General features: G+C 43.9%; 1 protein-coding gene across 1 annotated transcript in view; it reads right to left on the bottom strand.

Annotated features, from left to right (window-relative positions):
- Window positions 1–26,414, bottom strand: part of adgrv1 (adhesion G protein-coupled receptor V1) — a 56,736-nt gene that overhangs the window by 7,348 nt on the left and 22,974 nt on the right. The window contains exons 56-90 of the mRNA XM_037258683.1: window positions 26,005–26,260; window positions 25,486–25,688; window positions 25,205–25,381; window positions 24,972–25,148; window positions 24,727–24,906; window positions 24,486–24,650; window positions 24,295–24,418; window positions 24,097–24,220; window positions 23,887–24,025; window positions 23,634–23,817; window positions 23,335–23,572; window positions 22,967–23,115; window positions 22,693–22,891; window positions 22,399–22,618; window positions 22,085–22,324; window positions 21,645–21,794; window positions 21,352–21,572; window positions 21,001–21,274; window positions 20,773–20,916; window positions 20,514–20,685; window positions 20,309–20,450; window positions 19,654–20,222; window positions 19,316–19,579; window positions 19,116–19,233; window positions 18,856–19,027; window positions 18,521–18,763; window positions 16,836–17,243; window positions 16,585–16,757; window positions 16,222–16,468; window positions 15,997–16,136; window positions 15,231–15,391; window positions 14,824–14,924; window positions 5,216–5,332; window positions 3,070–3,248; window positions 1,532–1,689 (exon numbers count right to left, since the gene is read on the bottom strand). Of these exons, the coding sequence (XP_037114578.1) occupies window positions 1,532–1,689; window positions 3,070–3,248; window positions 5,216–5,332; window positions 14,824–14,924; window positions 15,231–15,391; window positions 15,997–16,136; window positions 16,222–16,468; window positions 16,585–16,757; window positions 16,836–17,243; window positions 18,521–18,763; window positions 18,856–19,027; window positions 19,116–19,233; window positions 19,316–19,579; window positions 19,654–20,222; window positions 20,309–20,450; window positions 20,514–20,685; window positions 20,773–20,916; window positions 21,001–21,274; window positions 21,352–21,572; window positions 21,645–21,794; window positions 22,085–22,324; window positions 22,399–22,618; window positions 22,693–22,891; window positions 22,967–23,115; window positions 23,335–23,572; window positions 23,634–23,817; window positions 23,887–24,025; window positions 24,097–24,220; window positions 24,295–24,418; window positions 24,486–24,650; window positions 24,727–24,906; window positions 24,972–25,148; window positions 25,205–25,381; window positions 25,486–25,688; window positions 26,005–26,260 (6,928 nt within the window). The remainder of the gene's footprint in view (window positions 1–1,531; window positions 1,690–3,069; window positions 3,249–5,215; window positions 5,333–14,823; window positions 14,925–15,230; window positions 15,392–15,996; window positions 16,137–16,221; window positions 16,469–16,584; window positions 16,758–16,835; window positions 17,244–18,520; window positions 18,764–18,855; window positions 19,028–19,115; window positions 19,234–19,315; window positions 19,580–19,653; window positions 20,223–20,308; window positions 20,451–20,513; window positions 20,686–20,772; window positions 20,917–21,000; window positions 21,275–21,351; window positions 21,573–21,644; window positions 21,795–22,084; window positions 22,325–22,398; window positions 22,619–22,692; window positions 22,892–22,966; window positions 23,116–23,334; window positions 23,573–23,633; window positions 23,818–23,886; window positions 24,026–24,096; window positions 24,221–24,294; window positions 24,419–24,485; window positions 24,651–24,726; window positions 24,907–24,971; window positions 25,149–25,204; window positions 25,382–25,485; window positions 25,689–26,004; window positions 26,261–26,414) is intronic.

The following is a 26,414-nucleotide window of genomic DNA, read 5'->3' as shown; positions in this document are numbered from 1 at the left end:
CGAGCGGTTTCGTGCAAACTTAAAACTGAATATTAATCCAATCATTCAAACACGGGATAGGTCATGTTTAAAGAAACGCTCTGCAAGCAAACCTCGCCCATCTCGTTTGCGTGTGCTAACATTCCCCGCCAATCAGTGATCAAAGTGCGGTGAGGGAACACCGGAGGGCATAAGAACGCAATACCAGATATTTAATCAGATGGAAGGAACATCTTGTCTCGCAAACACACCTTGTGCAGCCAATGGGTGTTCTGATAAGGCTTTGCTTAAAATAGAGCCCATTGTTAATCCATAGGTTCAGAGTTTTTTTTTTTCCCCCCCCCCTCCATCGGTCGATTTGGCTCTGAACAGAAAGTGCAAGAACAAGCATTTTAGTGACGTCAACAGTCTTCACGTGTTCCGTCTGAGTTTCGACGTGCGGCCCCGCATGCTGCACTCTCACACAGATTAGCCTCGAGATTATCTCATCACTTTGTGGTTGAAGTCAAACATCGGGAGATGTTTTTCGAAGCCGCGTTGAAACGACACATTCCTGCTTGTGCCTAGGTCTGCTTCAAACGTTCATTTTATTTTTCACATGAGCAAAACTTAAGTTGAATTGCACAAATGTAATTTTGAGTTGATGCAACTTTGTTTTTTTACGGTTTAGTTTGTTCTTTACAATTCAAAAAGTGTCTCAAAAAGTGATTACACAGCTCATTTTTGTCAACATTTAAGATTTTTTTATCCAGGGACAAAAATGAAAAAGTGACTCTTTTCTAAAATGTCGTCAGTATATAAGTGTGCAAATCAACTGTCCCCAAAAAATTACCGTTTTTTTTCCATGTATAATGCGCCCCCATGTATAATACGCACCCTAAAAATGGCATGTTGATGCTGGAAAAAAGCCTGTACCCATGTATAATACGCACCCAAATTTTGTCTCCTACTTAAGTCCGTAAACGTAAAATTATTTCAGAAAAAAGATCATCTTTGGGAACAACCGGATGTTATTCTGCCGGTCAGTATCACTGCGCATGCGCTAGCAAACACAAAAGCGAAGAAATGTTTCGGATTTGTGTCGGGTACATTGTGACAGCAAACGAGCAGGTGATCGAGCAAGCGTCTGATACGAGAGCATTGTGTTCGTATGGAGCGTGTTTGAAGTGAACAGCAGAGAAGAAAGCGCATCTGTAATGGCGGCCTCCGTATGATATCCAGATAAAAAAAAAAAATGTAAAAAAAATTGTACCCATGTATAATGCGCACCCCAGATTTTAGGACAATAAATTAGTTAAATTTTGCGCATTATACATGGGAAAAAACGGTAATTAGACCAAAATGTGATTTGCATTCAAATGCATTGCAAAATAAATATTTTTAAAATATTTTATGACGATGATTTTTATGATGAAATAAAAACTAACTATAATGGAACAAATCCCAAATTCTAATCTACTCTACACACATCCATGCCCATGTCTAAACCGCTGGCAACAAAAGTGAGCACAGAAACGAGACACTCCACACAGTAACATCATTTGTCACAAACCTGTGCTGTTTGCGCGCCCGCGATAGATGTCATCGTACGCCTTCCACTGGTAAGAGACTTTATAGGCGTGAAAGATGACGACCAGTACGACGACTAGGCAGATGAGCGGCACCAGCACAGCGGCGCACAGAGCAGCATAGATGTTCGGGATGAAGCACCTATAGGAAGGCAAATTGACAAGTCATCTTGGACTTCCCGCGTCAAACATGGCAACCGCCCTGGTAATATGTTGCTTGTGGCATTCAATGTCATGGAGAAAAGAAAATCATCTATTTTATCCAGCTTGTCAACATTATTATTCTCAATTTTGGATTTACGAGGTCAATGAAGATCAGGCGTGTCTCCGAAAATGGTCATCAGCTAGATCTCTTGATGTGATTGTTTTTATCAGTCACCTCATTTTCCCAGCTGAATCTGGGAAAATCCACACTATTACGAAACTAAGTGGCGAGCAAGCAGCAAAACATTCATGTGACTTGGTCTATTTTGCAAGTGAGGTGGGAGTGCGGGATCCAGATAGGACTTTAGTCTGGAGTGACTACAGAGGAAACTAATTGGCTGGGTTGCAGCCATGTAGCCATAACATGGAAGGAGGTATGCCAAAATAGACAATTGCATCACATAGGTGGACTGTGAGAGCATAAATCCACTCGCTCACATTTGTCCTGTGGTGGCCTTGTGAGAGCTCACTGTTGTGAAAAATCTCTTAAGGTAAATCCTGCTGGAAGCAAACTACCCATAAGACTTCAGACTGGGGAACGTAAACAAAACATTTAAAGGAAGTAGCAAACGTTACGATGCTTTTCATCAGCACATATTCGGTGTTATTTCTTTTGTTTGTTAGCATGAAGCGTACTTTTGAATAAGGCAAAGTTATGTGATTCTTTAAATACACAACATTTATTTGATTTTTTTGTCAGTAAACGTCAAATGTGGCAAGTGAATCCTATCAGCATCTCAGTGGTTGACGGTTACGATGATGAATGCTACCTCTTTCCCGCAAAAGAGGAAGGCCAACTTGACTTTTCCTGGGCACACTGAATACTCCTCTGTATCTGTCGGATCTATGCGCCCACTGTCTCAGGGCCACATACCCGCCCACGGGAAGCTGGCGTGCACACTCGGGCCCAAGGATAACAGGCACACCTCGGGCCAGCGGCTAAATTTAGAAATAGTGTTTGCCAGCCACTTGCACAAATATTACTCTACATTTTTCGTATGTAGAGTGTAGGTATGTTTTTCCACATAAGCTCATTATTTTTAAAGGATTAACGTTCTTTGTACTTACAAAAGTTAAAGCAGTTATTTATAGTCCACACCTGCAAACACATTTTCAGTTTGCTTTTCTAATTTGTTTTGCCGGAAGTGAGTTTTCCAGCTCCGAGGCGAAGACTCGAGTTTCGATGCGTGTAAAACGGCTCACTTGGTTCATTCATTTGATTGGCTGAGCCATCGCCTCACATGATGTCACCAGATCAGGTGTGTACTTTGGAAAACAAGTTATGTCACTTCCACAAAAAATAACACTGTCCACTCACACATCGCTAAACACCGATCCGTAGACGGCATGGATGGTCCAGTCGAAGCCTCCTAGCAACACGATGACCAGGATGACGATAATGAAAGCAGGAAACCCCCAGCCCAACAGGAAGTAGAGCAGATACCGGCCTTCGGTGTGCTCATCGTTCATTACAAGCACCTGCCAGAAATTCACCGCCTGGGGACATAGGTGGAGAACATTTCACGCAACCGAAATTGTTTTGATCCGCCCGAGACATTTGTGACCGGTTGGGTGGCAGCGTTTGCCTTTGTCATCCAGAAGCTTTGCAGAGCTTAAAACGACCGATAAATGAAATGAAGTTGTGTTCGGGCCTCGCTGGTAATCAGAGAGGACACAAAGAACCGTCCTGCTCTTTGTTCAGTGTAATGAACCTTTATACGACACCTATAAAGCTGATGATGTTTGGGATTGTCCATCTGTCGGTTCACGCGTTTGCAAAGACAGTAATTATGTGTGACGCAACAGGAGGTTATGGGATGGTGACCTCCTCCTCTGGCAACCTCTGCTCTGCCATAATCATAACGACATTGTATAACAAGTATCCCGGCCCGGCGGACGGCGCCTCACACGCAGACACGGCCCGCAAAACCACATTTGGCTTGTGTAACAGCTCAAGTGTGTGTCAAAAAATACAATCGGGAAATGTCACAAGCAAGATCGGCTTTTGCCTTGGATGAGAGCGGGCCGGAGCCGTCCAGTCACAATAAATGGATGCTGTTGAACTCAATGACTTTTGATAGCGGAGGTCGAAGTTGGGAAAGGAACACGGAAAATAGAATGTTTAGCTTGTGGTTAGCTAGACAAGTGTGTTTTATTTGCAGATAGTTGTGTCTGTGGGGAAATGTTAGGATGTGCCCAAGGAAAATGATATGTCCTGTTATTCCTCTATCAGGCTCCAGGAAGAAATACAGTGACGCCTCTTTGGTCTTACAATACACAATTCAACCAAGATGTCAACTTTCACAGTTAAGTTTGTTGACATCGGTAAACTATTACTTCAAAGGAAGTTATGTGATTTTTAAAACTAAGAGGATTCAGTGGCTACATGAAATAGGCAGGCTGCAAAGGACTAAAATGAGTTATTTATTCATACTGTTTTCATAATGTCCCAAGTCGACAGGTGGTTAGGGGTCGCCATGGCAATGACATGACACTATTTCTTTATTACAAGCCAGCATAGCATGAAGCTGTTATTTTAAGGCTAAATTACCACTTGTTGTTGCCTCAACTGTTTGGGTGAATAACTCCCGGGTCACTGACTGGACATGAGCTTCGTACATGAAGGCAAAACACTGCAGTGTTTGTGTGACAAACTAGCAAGCTAACATTTTTTTCGCAGCTCCGTTATGTCATAATATGCTTCCTCCCTAAAAGCCCAAGCCTTGAGCCCCGCTTTACAGCCTAGCAAGCAAAATCCGGTCCGGATCCAGATATTGGCTGCCTTCTGGCAGCGTAACGTGTTGGTAGACATTCCCCTGACCATTAGCTGCTGGCACAGATAAATCCACCCAATGTATTGATTTTCTCGTGGTTTTGAAATTGGTTTGCTGGCGCCTGTTAGTATCGGGAGCTGGGCCTTTTGAGTGTCTGCCTGAGAGGAGTGGTGAGATATCACAGGGTTCAATGGAAAGACTTTGGGGAGGACAAAGAGGTTTGATGACAGCCTTCAATTACCATCAAAGTGTCTGTGATATACAGTAGGATCGTAATTGCAGCCTCTGTAGCTTCAAGGGCTTTTGTCTGGTTTGTTAGTGAGTTGAACACGTGACACAAAAATATTTTTCCGGGCTAGATCTGAGCGTCACTGAATTTGTCTATTAAATAACAATGACCCCATTCTCAAAAAGGGGGTCAGACGGTGTCACACAAGGAGCCGCTTGCTAAGCGGTCGGTACCAGTCAAGATTTAAAGGTCAAGTTATGCAGCATTCTAGTCTACTTTCATCTCGACACTCTTTGAATGACCCTGCAAAGATGATTAAAAGACTGAAATGACAAAAAAATGAAAAGGTTTTGGCTGATAAATCAGCAATTACATTTAAATGATTATTATTATAGACACGCACAAATTGGACCTTTTAAAGGATAGATAGAAATAAAAAGGGTCCTCAAGCTTGATATTACCTGTATGAGCATCCAGAAGAACTGGCTGAGGTAGAAATAGTGAAGGAAAAGTGCCAGAGCTGCACAACTGTCCTCTGAAAACACCCGGCCCCGGAAAGTGGACACCAGGAAGCAAATCTGTCAAAGCAAAAGAACAAAATTGTGTGGTGTGTCATAATCTTAAAAGCACACTTCTGATGTCACAGCATAAAGCAATCTAGAAGTAGGGACTATTTGAGATAGCATTAAGCTAGCAGAGTTTTAAATACTTAACACGTCATTCTTATCTGTGTATTCTATTGCGGCAGCGCGCACATTTTCCATGTTGCTGGAAATTCAAATATTTTTACAATATGCCTGACCAGTGCATTGAAACAAACAAACACACATGACAAAAATCAAGCTAATATATTTGAGACAAAACTAAACTTGGGACCCAGCCAATGAAGGCAGCAGACAATACCTGAAAGCATCATTAACCTCGGACGAAAAAAAGGCCGCTGCCAACACGACAGGGCGCTTGTTAAAAAAATCCGGAGGCCGTGTGGTCGGTGCCAAGGGAGTGTCACATTACATCCATCAGACAGTGCAGTGCTTCAGGTAACAGTACCTGAATGTCTTCAATGTTACCGTATGGATCAGGGATGTCCACATTTTATTTCCCATTGAGAGCCACATCGAGAAAAAAATGCAAATAAGTGGCGGGCCATTTGCACTCTTTTTTATTCCTGTGATACCTTGTGAAGTTCAACTTTTGTTTCATTTTTATTTCTTTTTAAACTGTGTCATATCCTTCACTCCTGTAACCTTCAGATGCAGGCCATGTTTAATATGACAATATACAAATGGGCCAAAAAAAAGAAAGTGCAGCAGGCCACAATGTATGCTCTTAGTACCTACCAGCGTTTATGTTGGCAGATATGATTTCTCGCTAACTTTGAGACAAACTCGAAAAAAAATGAAATGACAATTTTTGGATTTTCCATATCTTGAATAAGAGTCATCATTTTTACATAAAAAAAAGAACTCCTGAGTCAGCCATTTCCCCATCCAAAGCCTGCATGGGGGTGAGTGGGCGGGATGGCCCAGAAAAGAAACTCATGTTCCAGGAATTGAGAAGCCATTCAGGTAGTTCAGAGCTTGCCAGCATAGAGGGACGCACCCATGGAATTGAGAAAAACAAAAGCAACAGGGAATGAATATCTGGCAAGAAGAGGTAGGGCCATTATGGCAGTGGAGGTTTCAAGCAAGAACCCAAACTCGTGCTAACCAAAAGTACAACGTAACTTCCAAACTGAAATGAATCCATAAATAACGATCTGGAATCCCATCAAAGTGAAATATAAAACTCTTGATGTGTGTTTTGCCTTTGTGACATTCTTTTTCTTTTAACACTTCTTCCCCCCCACCCCAGAACAAAAGCAACACCTTCAAGTGGTAGAATCAACACGAGCATTCAAAGCCATGAAAAACAAACCTCCAGAGCAGCGTTATGACAACGTCATTTATTAGTCTCCATTTTTTGAGATAACATTCACTTGCCTGACAGTTAAGAATGTTTTCAAATGCATTGCCCTGTACAGCTATCGAGGTTTGTTGTCAGCCAACGGGCGACTCTGTAATTGTTTTTTTTAGTCGATTTCAAAATGACCGTCTTATTATCTGAGATGGGTTCTGTCTGTTTGGAGGTCACGGTTACAGCATGCGACCTTTGTTCATATTCTTACAGGTAATGATGATCTCTCCCAGGAAAGAGGTTATCAGGGCGGGAAAGAGTCAGGTGGAGACGGAACGGAGGCTTTATCGGGACCTATCTACCGCCTCGGGCTTTGTCCCCCGTTGGATTTCTCTATTGTCCCTGGCGTAAGGAGTCGACGTGTCTAGACCCTCAGGCTACAAACTAATTCATAGCAGAGAACAGTGTTATAATGTGTCATGTAACGCCTTGCCTGCAGGAGCTAAAAAACTGGTTGAACAGAAAAGAGGTTTGCAAAAATAAAAGCAGACATTGATTGCAAAATTACAAGGTTATATAATGAGCTGCTGCTCCACCTACTTGATAAAAGGGATCATGTATATTTGATTTTCTTCATTATATTGAATATTTAGCATGTGTCCCAGAAACTGCTGTCCACCCTGTCATTGGATGACAAAAAAAAAAGACCCAGTGATGCTTTCAGTGACATGACGAGAAGCATTGTCTTTCTTCAACAGAGTAATATGTACACTCATTATTCAATGTAGTCAAACTCAACATGTCCACTTTGTCATAGTGATAGTCTACTGATATTTGAGACCACTTTGACATTTATTTCTTCAACAGGTTAGCTTGCTAACAGAAACATGTTGCAAAGTCAAGGCCAAAAATGGCCACCCTGTCAGCACAATCATATTTCATGTTTGCAGTTCATTTAATTTGAAGAAAAATATGGTCGCTTGACTAATATGCATTTCTTAACATCAACTTAATACGATGAATATAAAGTTGAATGGAAAATCTTTTTTTTAATGTCTCAAAGGCGCTTTGAGAATTCATTTTAAATGTTGAAAAGTTTAGCCATGCAATTGTATTTACATGGGAAACAAGCAAAGCTTGGTTAGTAGATTGCAGCTCTCATCCTCCCTGCTGATCAATGTGTGCTGACGCTATGGAAGCTGTGCAGCGGCCCGGCTATAAATAGCACTCGCCTGCATTACATCACTGACCAATTTAGGGAGGGGGGGGGGCACCCAGAGCTGTCTGTGTGCCAAACCATCCATCCATCCATCCTCCCTGCAAAACACTTAACCTCCCTACTCTCCCCTCCTCCAGCCATTGTATCCCTTCTAGCCCCAAGTTCCTCTTCATCGTCACCAACAAGCGCAATCCAACCCCCTCCTCTTTCTCTAACCCCCTCCGCTCCACTCCACTCCGCCTCCAACAGCTACCGGTCTGATCTAGCTGGCTCCAGCCGCAGCCTGCACCCTGGCTGGCTGTTTGCCTTTGTTTGCAATGAAATACAGCAAAGCAAAAACACAAGTATGAGATGATGACATGTTTGCAATATCGACCCTCGTTCCTGTCTACATGTGATTCATTTGAAACATTCACACAAGAACAATGTGAAAGTCAAGTCCAACATTTCTTTCTTTGAAAAGTAATGCCAAGAGATCAAGGAGCTTTCTTTTTTTATTTTGCGCTACTGCCCTGAATGTTACTGCGAGCATCAGCAGTCGGCTCACGTGCTACAGTTTGTCAGTTGTGGCCAACATGCCATTTATGTGCTGAAGCACGCCGGACAAGCAGGCGGCCTGCCACACGGGGTTGCCTGATAGCTGGGTTAGTAGGCCATGCATGTGTGTGTGTGTGTGTGTGGATGGCGAAGGGATGACTTGACAGGTGAGGTTTTTAAAATCCAAAATGGCAATGGAAATATGTCTGATCTCAAATATCAGCCGCTTGTTGTGCTGCCTTGCAAGATTTTCAAGCCTGGCCGCATAGTCACAACAAGATAAGCCGTTTTTTTTTTTTGGGAGTTGCAATACCAGTTCACTGAGGCCACACCACACAAGTAAAGTTCACGGGTGTTTGGGGTAGAACCTCGGACTTCTTGCTGAGCCAGCTGTTGGCAAATAAACACCTTTCTCCCCTTTGGTGTGTTTCCCATCCAAACAACCACAAGAGTCTGATCTGAGAGCAGCATAAACATGATATACTGTCTTGGTGTGAAAAAAAAATAAAAAATAAGACAACAGCGGCGTATTCTCGGAAGGAGATTCCAACAACATAGGCTAACTTTAGCTTTTGCTTTCCAACAGGGCTTCCTTTCGACTTATATTGACACTTTAATCAAAGAGTGTCTACTGCTGGAAAATGATATCTGCTTTTCATCAAAGAAGAATTACTTTCAAGGAAATTCTTTTTTTTTTAGACATAAGGCTTTGGGATGGAAGACACACGACGCGCACATACACACACATTGCAGAGTGAGCCGGACGAGCTTCTCAAGGTCAACAAAGCGAGCTTACTATGCACTTAGTGGCCGTACACCACAAGTCGCAAAATAGAATCTCTACAGTCATAGTTTGACCATTTTATATGTTTGCTTGTGGGTTTTTTTTCCCTAAAAAAAGCACAATAAGCTATGTGGACACCTAAATATGACTTTAGCACACTTTTACACACATTTCTTGTGCACTGTGCACTCCAGGTCACCCCCCCCCCCCAAATTAATCTTCATCCTCAAATTTTTGTTGTCTTCTAGTGAAATATTTTTTTTTAGCAATTTGGTCCCAAATCCACCCAAACTGACACATGTGAGTAAACAACCCAAGATAATCATCAAGCCAATTAGGTCAAGATCAGAAACCCGCATTGCCATTTGCTGTAGAGATTTTCCGAAAAACAACACAATGGTCTCTTGGTGTTAGGCAGTCCTAAGAAGCACACCTTTGGAAATGACTAGAGCAGTACCAGAGACTTTTTTGTGGAGCTAGCCTGACCCCTACATGCTGATGTAGACGCTGCAGAAGCTTGCCATCGACTCCAATCTGTTTGTTTATGAGGGTATTAACGTTCAATGCCATCTGTGCCTTCAATTTCTATGTGCATGCATGTTTTGGAGATAATGGCAGTGACAACTGCTTCATTTTGATATTTGCAAACATTTGCTGGAATCGGTGTATTTGTTTGTAGTTTGCAATTCACAGCAGGTTTACGGCGAAAATGATTTGAGAGGTAATTTTAGAAAAGGAAAGATGCGATTACAGTTGATATCCTTCCTCTGTCCGAGACATCCTGATTCCCTCAGGAAGTTAGGCGACTCATTTCAGGCAATTAAGACGGCCGCGGCCATTAGTGGCTCTCTCGCTCGTGTTCTCACACGTTTTCAGGCAATCTTATGAAAGTCCATTTGAAGCACCAATGAGCTCACCGCTTTCAGGGTAAACAAATGTCCTCCAAACCGACAAAGTTCACTTGACATGCGGAGTGCGGCCAAGACAAGCGGTCAAACTCCAAAAATAGAATGTTCCTAAAGGACTCCAGCCCCCCCCCCCTTCCACTTTGTTTATCATCTGTAGTGTCAGCGGTGCCGTTTGGTCTTTGACAAATCCGAATCAGGTAAAAGGTTGATCCCATTGCATGAAGCATTGCACGTCTACAAAGAAATGCTAAATGCAAAAGTTACACCTTGACGATAAATAAAGATTATGCTTTGATTGCATCCATCTTAAAATCTGTACAAAATGAAAAAACGCAATATAGAATTGCATTCTGCATGATACAAAAATAACTCTTAACCTGCTAAATTCGATAGCAGCTAGCAGCCAAGGTCGGGGCAAACAGTAGAACCGGGCCGAAGGTGAGAGGTCGCCGTGGCCTCCTGTTACTGTTTATATGGTGCTTTTTCTGGAAATAGAGGAAAGTTCATGGAAGTGATTTCGAGGTCACCAGCTGTTTGGTCAACAGACAATTGGCAAAAACGGTGAGTGCACAAAGGGCAGAGTCACTCGCAGCGCAGGCAATGACACGGAACCCGACTGCATTAGATTGAAGTATTCCAATAAATTCATTCCAGAAGCGGAATAGGGAGCAAGAACTTCAGTTGTTCATTTGAATTGTATTTGTGATTGTTCAAAACGTATTTTCTTTCCGATTCCCGACCGAAGGGCTCAATTAGCAATTAACCATTCCAATGGGAAAAGCTTCCACACGTTTATGACTTTGTTCAAGGGCGATTAACTCAAGATTGCATTTTTTCAATCAGGATACTGCAGATGAAAGTGCTGCTTGACCCGAAAAAAAAGGCAATTTTCTCCTTTGCATGTGCATGTTACACAGCTAAAAGAAAAGCATCACAACGCACGATGCATTAAATCAACTTTTGACAACATACTTTGCAGAACAACACCAAAGTGGAGAAGAATCCTGGTTGAATTCATTTCTCTAATTTCAAGGCCAACTGTCACAACTTCCAAAAAATTGCACTCCACATCTGTGTTTGTTTATTGTTTTGCGGCAAATCGTTTTATTTGAACTCCAAAGTGCACCACTTTTTAGTGCTTATATAATGATTTGTTGTTGTTTTTTCCAAGTAACTTTTAAAGTTCACTTTAAAACAAAGGTCTCACTTTTAAACAAAGTCATGTTTGTTTGCAAGGAGTTCCGCAGGGATCCTTGATGAGGCCTCTGCTAAGGATAATAAAACGCAAACTGGGGCACTGGACTGTCTGTAATTAGATTAGAGAAGATCATCATTGGTCAAAGTGATGAGTCACACAGGATGTGCGCTGTCATTTCCAGAAGGATAAAACGATGTCAGACAACCAGAGAGAGAGAGAGAGAGAGAGAGAGAGAGAGAGAGAGAGAGAGAGAGAGAGAGAGAGAGAGAGAGAGAGAGAGAGAGAGAGCGAACGCATTTGGGTGCCTGATAATATTCCGATTTAATCCCAGCAGGAGGAGAGAACAAGTCATGATTCACAGTTAAATAAAACCAAAATAACAAGAATATTATAAGAAACAACATGACTCTGTTTTGTACCAAATCTGTTCATACAACATGTCATGATTCACAGCTAAATAAAACCAAAATAACGAGAATATTATAAGAAACATGACTCTGTTTTGTACCAAATCTCGTGAAGAGACAGCAACAGCATGAAAGCAAAGACTTATCCTCCTCCTCAGCCGAAAGCAAGTCATGACTGCGGTTCTCTCACAAAGATACTCATCCTGTTGTTTCCAACGCTCAGAGCCAATTGCGCAACTTGCATTTGTCTCGTTCTCTCGGCCTAACGCTCGCACGCAAAGAAAACTATTTTTTCCCTCCAAACGCTTCCAAAAATTGGATGGGACATATTCTCTGACGTCAAAGCCACAAATCTCATTGTTTTTTTTGATTTGATGATTGATTGGGCATGATGAGAACGGGTAAACTTCCTCAGGAAAATGTTTTATTTACATTGGTGTTAAGCTTTCTTCCCGACAAGGCCCCCCCTCCTGTAGAATGGGCTGATTATACAAGCGAACCCTGACGTGAGCCTCTTTTACACTTTTGGAAATCCCAGCAGTAACCACTTGTTGGCTCTGTTGAAATACGGGAAGGGCGGGCGGGCGGTTGAGCGTCGTACGTGGAAGAGAGGTTGTCACGTATGTGTTTACGGGCTGAGAAGCAAAGCTCTGAATGCTGGAGCTGCTCCCGGAGCTAACAGGAAATCCTTTCACCAGAATAAGCTAAATACTTACTCAGATAAAGAACAACAGTGGGCATGCAGATGGGGGGAAACACTTAAGTGAGTCAGAATGGGGACTGTGTTATCACAACGCATCATTCAATTGTCTTTTCATTGGCCTTGACTTTAATCCAGTGAGAATTCGTAACCCTGCTCGGTAAATCATATTTACTGAAAGCGAACATCTGAAGGAACGCTAACTTGAAATCATGGACAAATGCTAAAGTAGCAAAGTTAGTCAATGTTTTGAGTGTAAATCTTGGACAAGTACTGCACACTTGAAGGCTATATAAATATATACATAAACATATATATACACATATACATATATATATATACACATATATACACATGTATACACACATATACACATATATACACACATATATACACATATATATACACACATATACACACACACACACACATATACACACACACACACACACACACACACACACACACACACACACACACACACACACACACACACACACACACACACACACACACACACACACATATATATGCACGTGTATGTGTATATATATACGTATATATATATATATATATATATATATATATATATATATACGTATATGTATATATATATATATATATATACACATGCAAACATGCGCACGCGCACACACACACACACACACACACACACACACACACACACACACACACACACACACATATATATATATATACGTGTATATATACGTATATATATATATATATATATATATATATATATATATATATATATATATGTATATATATACACATACACATGCACACATGCGCACGCGCGCGCGCACACACACATGCGCACATGCGCACGCGCGCGCGCACACGCACATGCGCACGCGCGCGCGCACACGCACACGCACACGCACACGCACACGCACACGCACGCGCACGCGCACGCGCACACACACACACACACACACACACACACACACACACACACACACACACCACACACACACACACACACACACACACACACACACACACACACACACACACACACACACAACACACACACACACACACACACACACACACACACACACACACACACACACACACACGAGTTGGGTAAATTTCCATTCTACTCATGCAATTTTCAGTTGTCTTGCTGAGCACAGGGGCAAAGTGCTGGACCAAGTTGGAGAAGCCTTCCTTCACTTCATAGCACTAATATCGTTGATGCGAAGGCTGGTACGGGATACATTTGTATCATTTTTGGTCTCTGTCTATGTATTTTGACCAAAAACAGGTTAGCTTTCATTTCATGCCAATGAAAGCTAATCAGAATTTGGCCCGTACATTTAAGCGTCAACTATGTGGGCAAATTACTGAATTTATTAATGCCATTTCTGAAATGTTACTTTCAAGAATGGAAGAGCAGCATAACAAGAACTTTTCCATTTTGCGTTCTGGCCTTTCTTGGGTCATACTCGGAGCCATAAATCAAACCAGCAACTCTAATTTTCACCCAACAGGCAGCGGCATCAGCCCCACCACCGCAGATAAATAGTCCACTCCATCAGTTGCGATTGGCTCAAGTCCCAATGGTGCAAATCAATGGTGAGACACCATGGGGCATCCCTTGAGGCAAATTACATTTATTAGATGCGAGATCATTGAACTTATATTAACGATATATTCTCTCTGTCGTTCAACGATGCGGCTGAATTACGGTCGAAATTGTTCGCAGAACGAGTGACGACAATTTGACGCATCGAGTCCCAGCAGGAGAACAATCAATCCTTCACTTTGGACTTTGGGGTCCAGAGTCTACAATTCAATTGGCATGAGACCAGAACACGGAAGAAAAACTCTTCTTTTCATAACAATAGGACAATGTCTTGACTTCCCAGAAGGAGGCCTGAACGTCCATTGACATGGAAAGAGAACAGGAGGGAATTTTCCATTCCAAACCCATTTAGGTCCAGGGGCTCTTTCCGGGCCATAAACGGGTTGAGCCCAAGGTGCGTAGCCCCCAACAACTCCAGGCTTATGTTTGTCAACCAAAGAGAGGGGCTACCTGTGGAAATTTACCAGTCACGACAAAAGTGAGATGGCATATCTTGCTCACTGCACTGTTCATGTGACAGCTTGCGTTTTTAATGGGCAAGAGTGCGGGGGGCATGCTTTGGTTGTCAGGACACCGCAAACGACGCAAAGCCGGGACATCTGATTATCCGTCTCTTTGTATATTCATGATTATTCATCAAGATAAAAAACGCGTGGTGGCTGTACAGGAGAATATTAATGTCGCCCTCCAAAAAAAAAACAGGATAGGGTGCCATGAAAGTTTCATTTTTTGCGCGGCTTTGAATTACTGGAATGTAGTGCGGAACTCCAAGGGAAGTTTAAAAAGAGAAGAAAATTGGCATTACCTGTGTTCCGAGGCAGCTCACCATCATGTGAACGAGCAATTTGGCAGCGAACGTGGGCGAGCGGTAACACAGGACGTGTGCAAGAATGGCCATTGCGAAGGCTGGAAAGGGAAAAACAAATTGAAAATATGTTTTAGGTCAAACGAGAAAGGTTTGGAAACTAGGAGAATTGTGTAGAACAACAATTCTTGGGACTGCCGCCAAAGTTAACCCAGCAAAAAAAAAAAAGAAATCAAGGTGTGCCACATTCAAGTTTGTTAGCTTAGCAGACTGCATCCTGGTTTATGGAGGATGATGAGTCTGATTCTGATTTTGGGTGGGTGGACAGTTCCATTGTTGATAAAAGAAATCAATTCCCGTCACTGGAAAATTAAAAAAAACTCAAGCAACTGCAGTCATTGTTGTACCTGAAATGCAGATGAACCCCGAGGCATAGAAGGCCCGGTTATACGATGCAAGCGGGGCAAACTCCGCATAGGCCGTGTAGACGGACAAGTGCGAGCAGGCGCATTCCACGTGGCTGCCGCTCTCTTTCACAACTCTGCAATACTGACCATCCGATGACCAGCTAGACGGTTGAGAAGCCAGACATGAAATCAACAACAAATCTAGTAAACTAGGTCGCAGGTATTTGAGCATTGCAATTCAGTTGATTTAAGATAGCAGATAGAATAAGGTCAGTGGGTTTTCCGCTTCTTTCCCAAGCCATGACTCTCTCAATCCAATCTCTCAGCGGTGTGTTTATTGCAATAATATTGGTCCGGCGAAAGCTCGAAGCCTCAATGTTAGACCTTCAGAATGTTCTCATTAAATGGAAGGCAAGTGTGAGGATTCACAGACAAAGGCAGAGTGTCCTCAGGCACTGTGTAACTTGCAATGTGCTCACTTAACAAGTTGACCTTGCCCAAATATGTGAGGATGGCAGATAAAGGGAAGCACACGCCACTAGTTTGACAGACTATTTGGATTAGGCATTGGTCTCTTATTCAATTTCCTCACTCAGCTATGAGAAAATTCATGGGTCAATTCACTTCTTTTTATTTACCTTTCCTAATATCTAAAGGAAACCTGAAGTAAATGACAAAAAGGAAAGAATGTTTGACTGTAGTAGAAATAAACTAGGGGGGGTTTTGTATGCCAAGGGGTGAATTGATCTATTCCGTGGTGGGCTACCTTGCAGTGGTCTGGTTCCATAGAAGGCACATAGAACGTCCCGGTTTAAGTGGTTGACCAGAAGTGTGGATACGATATATCACCTCCATGCCATCTTCGAGGGGTCTGGATTTTCTGTCCTGGAGGCTGGCAGAGAAAACCTGCACATGAACAGAAGAGACATTGCCATTTGTTTTTCTTAATGGGGTAATACTGCCCCCTGCTGTTTAAAATCCAACAGCCCACCTTTCCATTGAGCGCGTTTGTGGAATCATTGGTGACAAACCAGAGGTCATTTTTAAACTCTATCAACTGAACACGGCTGAGGTTGCCGCAGTCAGGGGTGGAGGCAGCCGGCACTGGCAACAAAGTGTCCGGAAGCTGGAAGAAGTCTGCATTGCTACCTCTGAATTTGTGTCCATTGATTTGTGTTGGATACCACTGGAAGGCGGAGATGGACATGTGTGCGCACGAGTCCAAGATGGTGCCCCCTCTGGAGAAAAGACACGCATGATTTGAAAAATCAAACATGTTAAAGCAGGGATATCCAAAATTCTTCTCAAAGAAAAAAAAGTATTCAACAGAAATATATTCATTTACGATACTGACATCTCACAGTGACGGCTCGTGATGGTTGAGAATGCGAATCGTTCAGTCACTTCCGCGAGGTGGCTGAGGCCCCGCGTGTCGGCTCGACTCGGGTCGGCCAAGGTACACAGCAGGTCATAGGTCAAATTGCGGCTGCTTTCATGGAGAGATGCTCTGTCGGACATTGCAAGCAGCTAATTTGGAAAAGAGAGAAATGCAACAAGTGAGTGAAACTGAGTAAGTTACACCTGATGATGTCACAATGGACTCACCTTTTCCAGAGCTTCAAGCACAGCCGTCATCTGCTCTGAAGACAACGCGGAGGCGGTCAGATCGATGAGCCCTCGCAACACCTGGTTCAGTGTTGCCGGGTCGAGCGGTTGATGCAACTTCCCGACAAAGGCCCACATAGCCGCACTAGCAACATTCGAAACGAGCGTCACGTTTGCCCGGCCAAAGTCGCTGTGCACTCTGGCGCCCCCTGTAGCATTGAACAGCTCCACTTGGAAACGCTTTGGCCGAGGGAACGACGAGGGCAGGTCGGGGGTTAGATAAATGTCCACCGATGTGTTGCGCTGACCCGGGTCAAAGGTCAGCTCGCCTTCCTGCTGAGGGAAATCCAATCCTTCTTTAGCGGGATGGATTACAAATGGGCCGAGCACCACCTCTCTGGAAAGCTCCTAAAGCGGAAATACATTTTTCAATGAGACAAATTTCCATCAGCTATCCATTTTTATTCGTCTGAAATTGGAGTAATTAGTAGGAACGAGTATTTAGAGGAATTATTTTGTACTGTATTCATATCTTGTGAGATCTTCTACCAGGATTGTCACTGCACATGTGCTTGAATAGACAAAATGAGGTCGACTGAGCATTGCTTTCGTCTCACACCAAAGCTTTTGTGAGCTACTGATAAAAGTTGAGAAGATGAAAGCGGGACAACACCACCATGCGCTTATGATTTTTGTTGAGTGCACTCTCCTCCTTTCATCTCCACAATATGACAAAGTGAAAGTGCGTCTGGCTTAGTAAAGTGTATTCAAGGTCAAAGAAGAGAAATGAAGGAGTTCTCAATAATAAATAAAAAAATAATAATAAATAATACATATTACCGTAATTTTCGGACTATAAGTCGCGGTTTTTTTCATAGTTTGGGTGGGGGGGTGACTTATACTCAGGAGCGACTTATATATGTTTGTTTTCACAAATTTTTACTTGATCATTAACACATCACTTACAAGTATAGTTGACCACTTCACATGTTATTTTTAGTATAGTTGATCACTTCACATGCTTTGATATCTTTATCTTGAACATATTCAAAACATGAAAAATAGAGAGGAAAAATCAAATAAAGTAATTAACACTTTAAAGCGCCATATCCTCTGGACATGTCCTCTGTCACCAGGATGACATAAAGGACGAGAAATTTGATCGATGGATTTAATGATTTGGAGTGACACAAATGGTTTGATAATATTGTTGTTTATGTGATAGTTATTTAAAATATAGTTTATATATCGTTGTATGGGCCTGTGGAATAATGTGAACTGCGGCGCGGCACACGGCATGGTTGACAAAGGACGATCGATGGATTTAATGAATTGGAGTGACACAGATGGTTTTATAAACGTGTTATTTATGTAATCGTTTTTTTAAATAACTGAATGTTACGTCAGGCCCGTTCTCAGCTCCTCGTTTATGTTTGTCACGTTAGCATACCGTATCGTTTAGCCTGTTGTTGCTCGTTCATGTCTGTTCTTGGTGTTGAATTTTGTCGAATAAATTGCCCCCCAAATGCGACTTATACTCCGGAGCGACTTATATGTTTTTTTTCACATTTTTGGGCATTTTATGGCTGGTGCGACTTGTACTCCGGTGCGACTTATAGTCCGAAAATTACGGTATATAATAAATAATTTAAAAAAAAAAAAAGAGTGGAATAATTGTGTCATACCAGAGTGCGATATCGTACAGACATGGTTGAAGCTGTGCTTGCTCTTCTGTCCACCTGGAGACTGAGCTTTGTGGTCGTGGGAACGGCGGTGGGAAACCTGTGGCCAAGGTCGAAGTACACGACGCCTCGTGGATCGTCACTCTCCGCCAAGGTGATGTTGGCAAATCGGCCGCTCTCATTAATGGTGGCGCCTGAGCCCACCTGAAAAACTTCCACCAAGAACCAAGTCTTGTACTCTGGTTCCTACGGAAGCAGGAATGGAATGTAGTTGATTTTGTACACCACAGAATAAATCGATATAAATCAATTTCCAAAAGATAAAAGTCGGGTCTCACTTCATCATCTCGGACCTCCAAAGTAAAAGCACAGACGATCTCTCCTTTCCTACATAGGACAAATCCCGAAGTGCGTAGTAGTTGTTTGGTCAGGTTGAGTCCGTTGCTGACAAGAGTCGGAGCTGCGTCGTTCAAAGTCGCTCTCCAGAAAACTTGCAAGTCCTCAAAGGCTCTAAGCCAGCGCGAAAAAAATGGCGTTTACTCAAAACGAATACCAAGTAAATAATTGAACACCAAATTAAGACAATACAACAGATCACCTGTTTTCCTGCCTTTGAACAAACAACTGAACACTCTTGTTGTCTGAATCTTCATCCAGAACCTGGCCCATCAGAGAATTGTGACTGAAGCCTACAATACCGTTATGGAAGTCACTACCTGTTAAAACAAATCAAGCTTCATTAAATAACCAGCTAAATTATCTGAATACAAATAAATTAAGCACATTTCAATTTCTTACCAAGGATGGTGATCTTGGAAAAGGCCCCAAAGTCCTGGTGTTGACTCTCAGTGATTTGCGCCCCACCTTCAGGATCACTGAGATAGATAAAGAACACCTCCTGGCCTTCCGGTTCCGAGTCATCCAGGATGAAAAGAATCACCTGGGTCTCATTCTGCCCGGCCGGCAAATGCGCAATGCTGGACTCCAAGAGGAAGTCTTGATTCTCCTTCGCGAGAGGCCAAACGGGCTCCAGCGTGAAAGGGAATGGAGTCGTGCTTCCGTCTGGAGGAACCCGAAGCCATGCAAGTTAACTCAAAGTTGGATTTGAAAACCGATCATCGAATCGAGGGAAGTACCTCCAAACACTCGTAGCTTAACTCGTACGTCACCGTCCACGCCGTCTGACCTGCGCACCCTGAGGAGAACCTTTCGCTCCTGTTGGCTCTCTTCATCCTTGTCCTCTGGGACTTGGACCAGACCGGGACCGATACTTAGCACTCCGCTGGTTACGTCACTAGCCAGGATGGTGACGGTTGCCAGACTGTGCGATGGGTTGATTCGAGGGAAGACGTCAGCCAAAACCGAATTTGGACTAAGAACTTCAACATGAGTAAGGTTGACGTGAAAATATTCATCCGGCTCGGACAGAGAGTCATCCAGGATTGACAGCTGAAGGGAAATGCTGCTTTGGCGAGGAGAGTCAAAAACCAAATGGCCCTTTGCCACGGCGACAAAATCGACTTCTGCAGCGGCGCTGCCGGCTATCGTTGCGTAGGACAGGCGGGTGCTGTTGCTCCGAGAACCGTAGAGCTTCTGGACTTGGAGCCTTATCGTCTGAATGTCCTCCTCGATGACCAGCTGGCGGGATTCTGGTGCAAATTGGTAGATTCCCAGCGGCTCCACTTCTGCCAATGTGAATCCTGACCTGTGCAGAGAACGGTCATGTCGTTGATTAGATCCATTTTCGATGCATTCGTTGGAATAACACAAGCCCAGGTCTTAAAGTCTCACCTGAGCTTGACAGTGTTGTCTGCAGTCGTGCCAGAGGTGGCGCCAGTGAGGTATAACGCATGCGCAGTTGGCTGAGATGCATCAGCCACGGCTGTCAGAAGTATCACCTTTGTCCTTTCTCCATGGGAGAAAGCCAATGAGCCTAAATTTGAGGAATGAGCACAAGTCAAACAGTCGTACGTCTTCCACGTTGTGGTTTTCTTACCTGAATTTGGCACGATAGTTCCAATTTGAAAACCAGGTGGAGAGTGTCCTGAAGGATACCCTGCCCTCCACTGGACCCTGATACCCCCAAACAATCCGGCTCGTGTCACCTTTGCCTCACATTTCCCTGTATCGACATCTGGAACGAATAAAGCTCGCGAGGCGAAACCCACCTGGTAGAGCAGAAAAAATGTTAGTAAGTGGCTTTTTTTCCATCAGCAAAAAAAAAAAATTCAGTTCTATTCTATCCACTTACTAACCTCTGAGCTAGCAGCTTCTTCTGGCACAGTCACCGTAGCAACAGAGGACTCGTGATTGAGAAGTGGCGGTGTGCCAAGTAAAGGACTGAGCATTCTTACATGAATAAGCTCTACAATGAATCTCCCACCCAAAGACAAAAAAACCTGCCAGAGAAAAAGCAGTCAAATTGACAATACACAAAAAAACGGTATTTTTAATCCTGATTGTCTGTCAAAAGTCATTCTAACCTGGCTGCTGATGTGTAATGTGACCGAACTGAAGGCCTGTCCCTCAGTGAACAAAAGTTCTCCATCAGCTTGTCCTCCCACAAACATGGCCGTCACCTCCTCTGTCCCGCTCGTGATGCTGTAGCCCGCGCTTACGTTACCAAACAGCCCGGCGAGCCGAGTGGCGTTCAGTACCAGAACTCGACGGACCTCTGCCCTGCTCCCTTCCACGAATAAAGACTGTTGTTCAGGATTCAAGGAGAAAACACCGTGGGGGTCGTCATTAGCGGGCACCCTGAAGGATTGAGAAAGACAGATTATTCCCGGATTTGATTTGTAACCCTGAAAAATCGGTAGAATCACACAAGCGACCTAATGTGCCTGCGTAAAAGGATGGAATTGGCCTCCAGGGTAGCGCCGCCTTCCACTGCTGTCAGTTGAACGGTGTAGAGCTCCTCCAGTTCTGGCACAGTGTCAGGCCGAAGGCTAACGACAATTTCTCCCTCGCGCTGGCCTTCTGTGATTAGCACAGAGCCAGAGAATGCTAAAAAGTCCCCGGCCGTGTCAAAGTCGGAATGTATCTGCCAGTGAACCTGAAACATGAAATCAAAGTGTTTGCACTCAGCTTTGCTTAAGCCAAATTTGAGCGTTGAAAAGGATTTTACCGTAACGTTGCCCATGACCCCCTCCCGGCGTGTGACGGGCAAGGAGATGTTGAACGGCCCCTCTGCTTCTGTGGGTTCCTTGTAGACACCTTCTCCAAGTGCATCATCTGTAAATTGAACGATGCCGTTTGGGTCCCCGAATGTTTCAATCTGGAAACAAAAAGCGTATTAATTGTAGTGTTTACATTGCAAATCAGATGAAGTCATGTGCTAATATATTACAATAATACAAAAGAATATTTAGTTATTGTATAAATAATAAAATGATATCTTGAATACCATAATATTCAAGCAATATAATATTACTGTTACAATTAATAAAAAAATAATATATACTATATAAATAACATTAGATATTTACTATATTCCTTGAATATCATAATATTCAACCAATATAATATTACTGTTACAATTAATAAAAAAAGAAAAAAATCAGTTGCCTTTAGTGTTATGGATCCAGCCTGAGGGTCGATGTCCACGTGTCCAGACAGAAGGCTAAGCTCTATGACAAATTTTTCCTCCACCTCTACTTCCCCATGAGGGAGGATCCGAAGCGCGATAGTTCGTGTGCCTTCCTCCCCGTCACTGAAGAAAAAAGATCCATTCAAGGGCTCCCGGATGTCCGTATTGGATGGAAGGAGAGGATCTCTGCTGTTTGGACCGAGGATGGTCCAAGCAACCTTGAGAGGGAGGATGAAAACCCCAGATTAGGATTCAGGACTAGCACATTAGATGGGAAATGTTTTTGTGCTACCGTTGCATTGCCCAAAAGACCTCCTGCCCTCTCCAAGACCAGCGTGAGTTTTCGGGTGTCGTTCGGGTTGTTGATGGTGATCAGGCTTTCGTTGAGGAACCGCACCACCCCGCCGGGAGAGTCGCTTTTGTCGATGGTCACCCTGACGACCGTGCGAGAGCCGAGGATCGCTCCACCCGTGGTCCCAACCAGCAAGATCTCAAACATCTCTGCGTATTCGCTAACGTAGATCATTTCAAACGTCACTCGTGAGGAATAAACGACCACGCCTCGATTCCATATCAGGGTTCTCACCTTTCCGTGTCATCTAAAATTGTAACGTTAACGACCCCAATTTGCTGACCGTTGACGAACGTCACCGAGCCGTTGTTTGCGACGTAGTCGAGATCAGGAGTTGCACTCAAGCCTCTGGAAATGTACACCACTGAGACGGTTCCATAAGAACCTGCAGTCCTCAACACTGGGATCAACAAAAGGCCTGCATCCTCCTCAACTGAAAGACACGAGCGAGAAGTTGGTCACGGGACTTTCCTGAACACAAACGACTCAAGACTTCATTGGGACTCACCTGTGATGTTGATGTGGTCCTGCTTGAATTCCAAGATACCCTCAGCGTTGTCGTTTGTCGGTATTACAATAGCAAGTGATGAGATGTCGCCTATGGCAGGAGGCTGGTCCAGTTGGAGACCCGACTCGTGCACTGTGTAATCTACACCACTGACCAGTAGGAGGAAACCGAGATTGTAAATTCACTTGCACAAAGAAACATAATTCGACAATTCATCTCTATTCTTAACAAGTGAAAACAATTTTCAAGTGTTGTATGGATACAAAGTCAGTTTGTCTTCGCGGGCCAAATATAATTACACTGCGGGCCAAATTTCGCCCACAGGCCATAGTTTGACACCCCTGCTATTCCGTCTTATTTCTTTGTACCTGACATTGACGAGATCCACGTCAGTAATGTTGATGTAGAACGTCTCGGGCCCCTCTGGAAGGCTGTCGTCAAGGATACGCACTGAAACGTGGCGTGATGTCAGACCCGGGGTGAAGAGCAGCCGTCCCGAAGCGGAGGCAAAGTCCTCGCCGCTAACTGCTGTGCTGCCTGACGTCTGGTAGGTGACCCAAACGCTTCTCAGACTGCCCAAAGTGCGACTTATAGTCACATTCACCTAAAGGAAGAACAAACCGTGCTGAACGTTTGTATTATTTTGGCTGCTGCTTGTACTTACAATTCCCTTCCTCCTCGATTGCGCTGATCTGCTGCTGGTTGAAGGAGAAGACGCCGTAAGGTTTGTCGCTGGCCGCCATGGTTATTCTGGCATATCGTGCACTGGGGCTGATTTCCAGTCCCGGGGTCACGGACGTCAGCGTTAACTGGAACTGGCGACGTTCCTCGGGAAAGGCGTCATCCACAGCCTGGGATTTCAGTGGACAAATTACGGTACTGCAGGTACTCTAAATAATATATCCTGCATTGGTCAGTACCTTCAGGATGAAAGACGCAAATGATTGCTGGTCTTTTATAATGACTGAGCCAGAGATGTTTACAAAGTCAGCAAGCAAAGCTGGAGTGATAGTCCATTGCACCCGCACTTCACCAAACACACCCGGCCCACGGACGAGGCTGGAATAAACAAATTATTTTCTCATATTAAAACTCAACACAAACGCGTCTTCCCATGATGTTGACCTCACTTGACAACAGCACTGCCGTTATAAAACCCTTCCGGTTCTCCAATGAAAATATTCTTTGAGGACTCCGCCAGACCTACGATTCCCAGGGCAGCCTTGTCTGCCACGATGGTGACGGTTGCTAAACCTGGAGTGGAACATCGACAAACGAGTTTGTCCAATCAACCTCAGTGGCAGTTACTAAATGATTTTCTTATGTACCATTGAACGGGTCAATGACAGCAGCGCCGTCACTCGCAGGAAAGAGCTCGACAGTGAAGTGCTCATCTCCTTCCAGTAGGCCGTCAGCGAGGGCTCTTATCACAAACGTCTTCATCGAGTCAGTCTGGAAGAAAAGAAAGATCATTTTTGATTGACCATTTTAATCTCGCCTATTGGCAAACATGTTGTACCTCAGTGAAGACAAGCGTCCCATTGAGAGGTGAAAGGTCATGAACTGCCCGTCTTTCCAGTTGCCACAGCAGTGTCACCACCCCCTCGCCTCTTTCGCTACGCATCACCGCAAGTTCGGCGACGGCAGCGGGATCGTCAACAAACTCCGGCTCGCTCACGGTAACCTTGGAGAAGAAGGAAATTGTGTGAGACACGCAAACAACCCCAAGGTGTCCACAAAGGCTCGTAGTTAGCTCCTACCTGAAGTTCTTGGAATCCAAATCGTCCTAGAGGTGAATCATTGGGCGGAATAGTGACAGTGACAGAGGTCACCTCTCCCAATCGAGCGCCGCCAATCACCCGCAGCAAATTGACTTTGAACGTCTCCAGAGCCTCCACAAGGTCCTCATCCAAGATGGTGATAGCAATCACAGCTCTCCGCTGGAAGAAGCAAAGCGTTAGGAACTTGTCAAAGCGCTCCCATTGGAGAACTTGGATTTATTTACCTGTCCATCTTGGAAGGTGACGTTACCCGATGAAGGGCTGAAATCATTCAGATCAGCAGTAAGGGGTTGAGCCTCCCAGTAGGCAAGCAGTCTTCCACTGGCACCAGCAAGTCGCACCACGGTGAGCTGGAAGATGTTGTCAGGTGCTGGCATCTCATAGGCCACCAATGAGCTAGCCTGAAACAGGGTTACAATTTATTACAATACTACATTGCGGGGAATTCTGCACTTACTTCTGGCGTAACAAACTGCAAGATCCCGCGAGGGTCGTCATTTTCCTGGATGGTTACTTCAGCTACTTCCATGCCAGGTCTCTTTACAGAGGGCTGGCCTGCTCCGGCTAGCCCGCTAACTAGCTTCACACTGGTGAGATTCACCAGGAAACTCTCTGACAGTTCTGGGATGTCATCCTTAAAGAATAAAATAAAATAAAATAAAATAAAATAAATGTATATATTTGTACATTTTAGGTGACACGCATGATTATTTTTTTGACAAAACAATGAATTATTACCGGAAGGATTGTGATGGTCACAATGGCCACAGTTGCTCCTTCTGTCATAATAAGTGTGCCATCTTTGGCAACATAGTCCTGATCTGCAGAGGCCTGGTTGGCTGGAGGTTGGTACAAGGCTGGCCTGGTCTCATAATGTATTTCCACCTCACCAGAGGAGCCGTGCTCCCGTACGATGGACAAAGTTAGATTGACTGGAAAGCCTGCAAAGTTTGGAGAAAGTTATGACGGAAGACAACACGAACAATTACATACTGAGGAATTTCTGTCACATTGTGAATTGTTAAAATACTCTCTTGCTGTTTCAGACTAATCTGACAGCCTTCCCAGATGGATTAAAACAAACCTCAGGATTAATGATATCCTGGAAACACTGAAAGAACCTTTTACGGTAAATCCCAACATGTTTTTATCTTCTAATCAGATTTTTTTTAAAGGACACATTCGAATACAATCAAGCTGGCTTCTGGATAGCAGTGAAGTCGAAATATCTTCACAGAAACACAACCTTTTGCTTACCCAACGGTTCTTGTGTTTGAGTAATCTGAGAGTCCAAATGCCATCCAATCACCCCGTAGGGGGAACCGTTTGGCAGGATGGCGAGGAGCGCCAGCGCTCGCGACGGGTCGATGACAGCAGCCTGTTGTATGTCCTGCAGCTCCACCGTGGTCACATCCATGAGGGTGATGCTAACCCTCTCCCTTAGCTCTGCCACGCCATCCGCTAGCACAGTCAGTGCAAGGAAGGCAACCGACTGACCTTCCGAGAACGTAACCTACGAGGACCACAGCAAATCTTCAGATTTGGTTTAGGCAGGTAGTTGCTATTTTAAATGTTATGTTTGAGTTGAGATGAGAAAAATGCCCCCAAAAAAATATTTCTTGTAAATCGAGATCTCCGCAGTCCATAATGTTATGTAATATTACTGA

Source organism: Syngnathus acus, chromosome 9 (genome assembly GCF_901709675.1).
Source record: "Syngnathus acus chromosome 9, fSynAcu1.2, whole genome shotgun sequence".
NCBI classification, from domain to species: Eukaryota; Metazoa; Chordata; class Actinopteri; order Syngnathiformes; family Syngnathidae; genus Syngnathus; species Syngnathus acus.
This window is presented reverse-complemented; position numbering and strand designations above follow the sequence as displayed.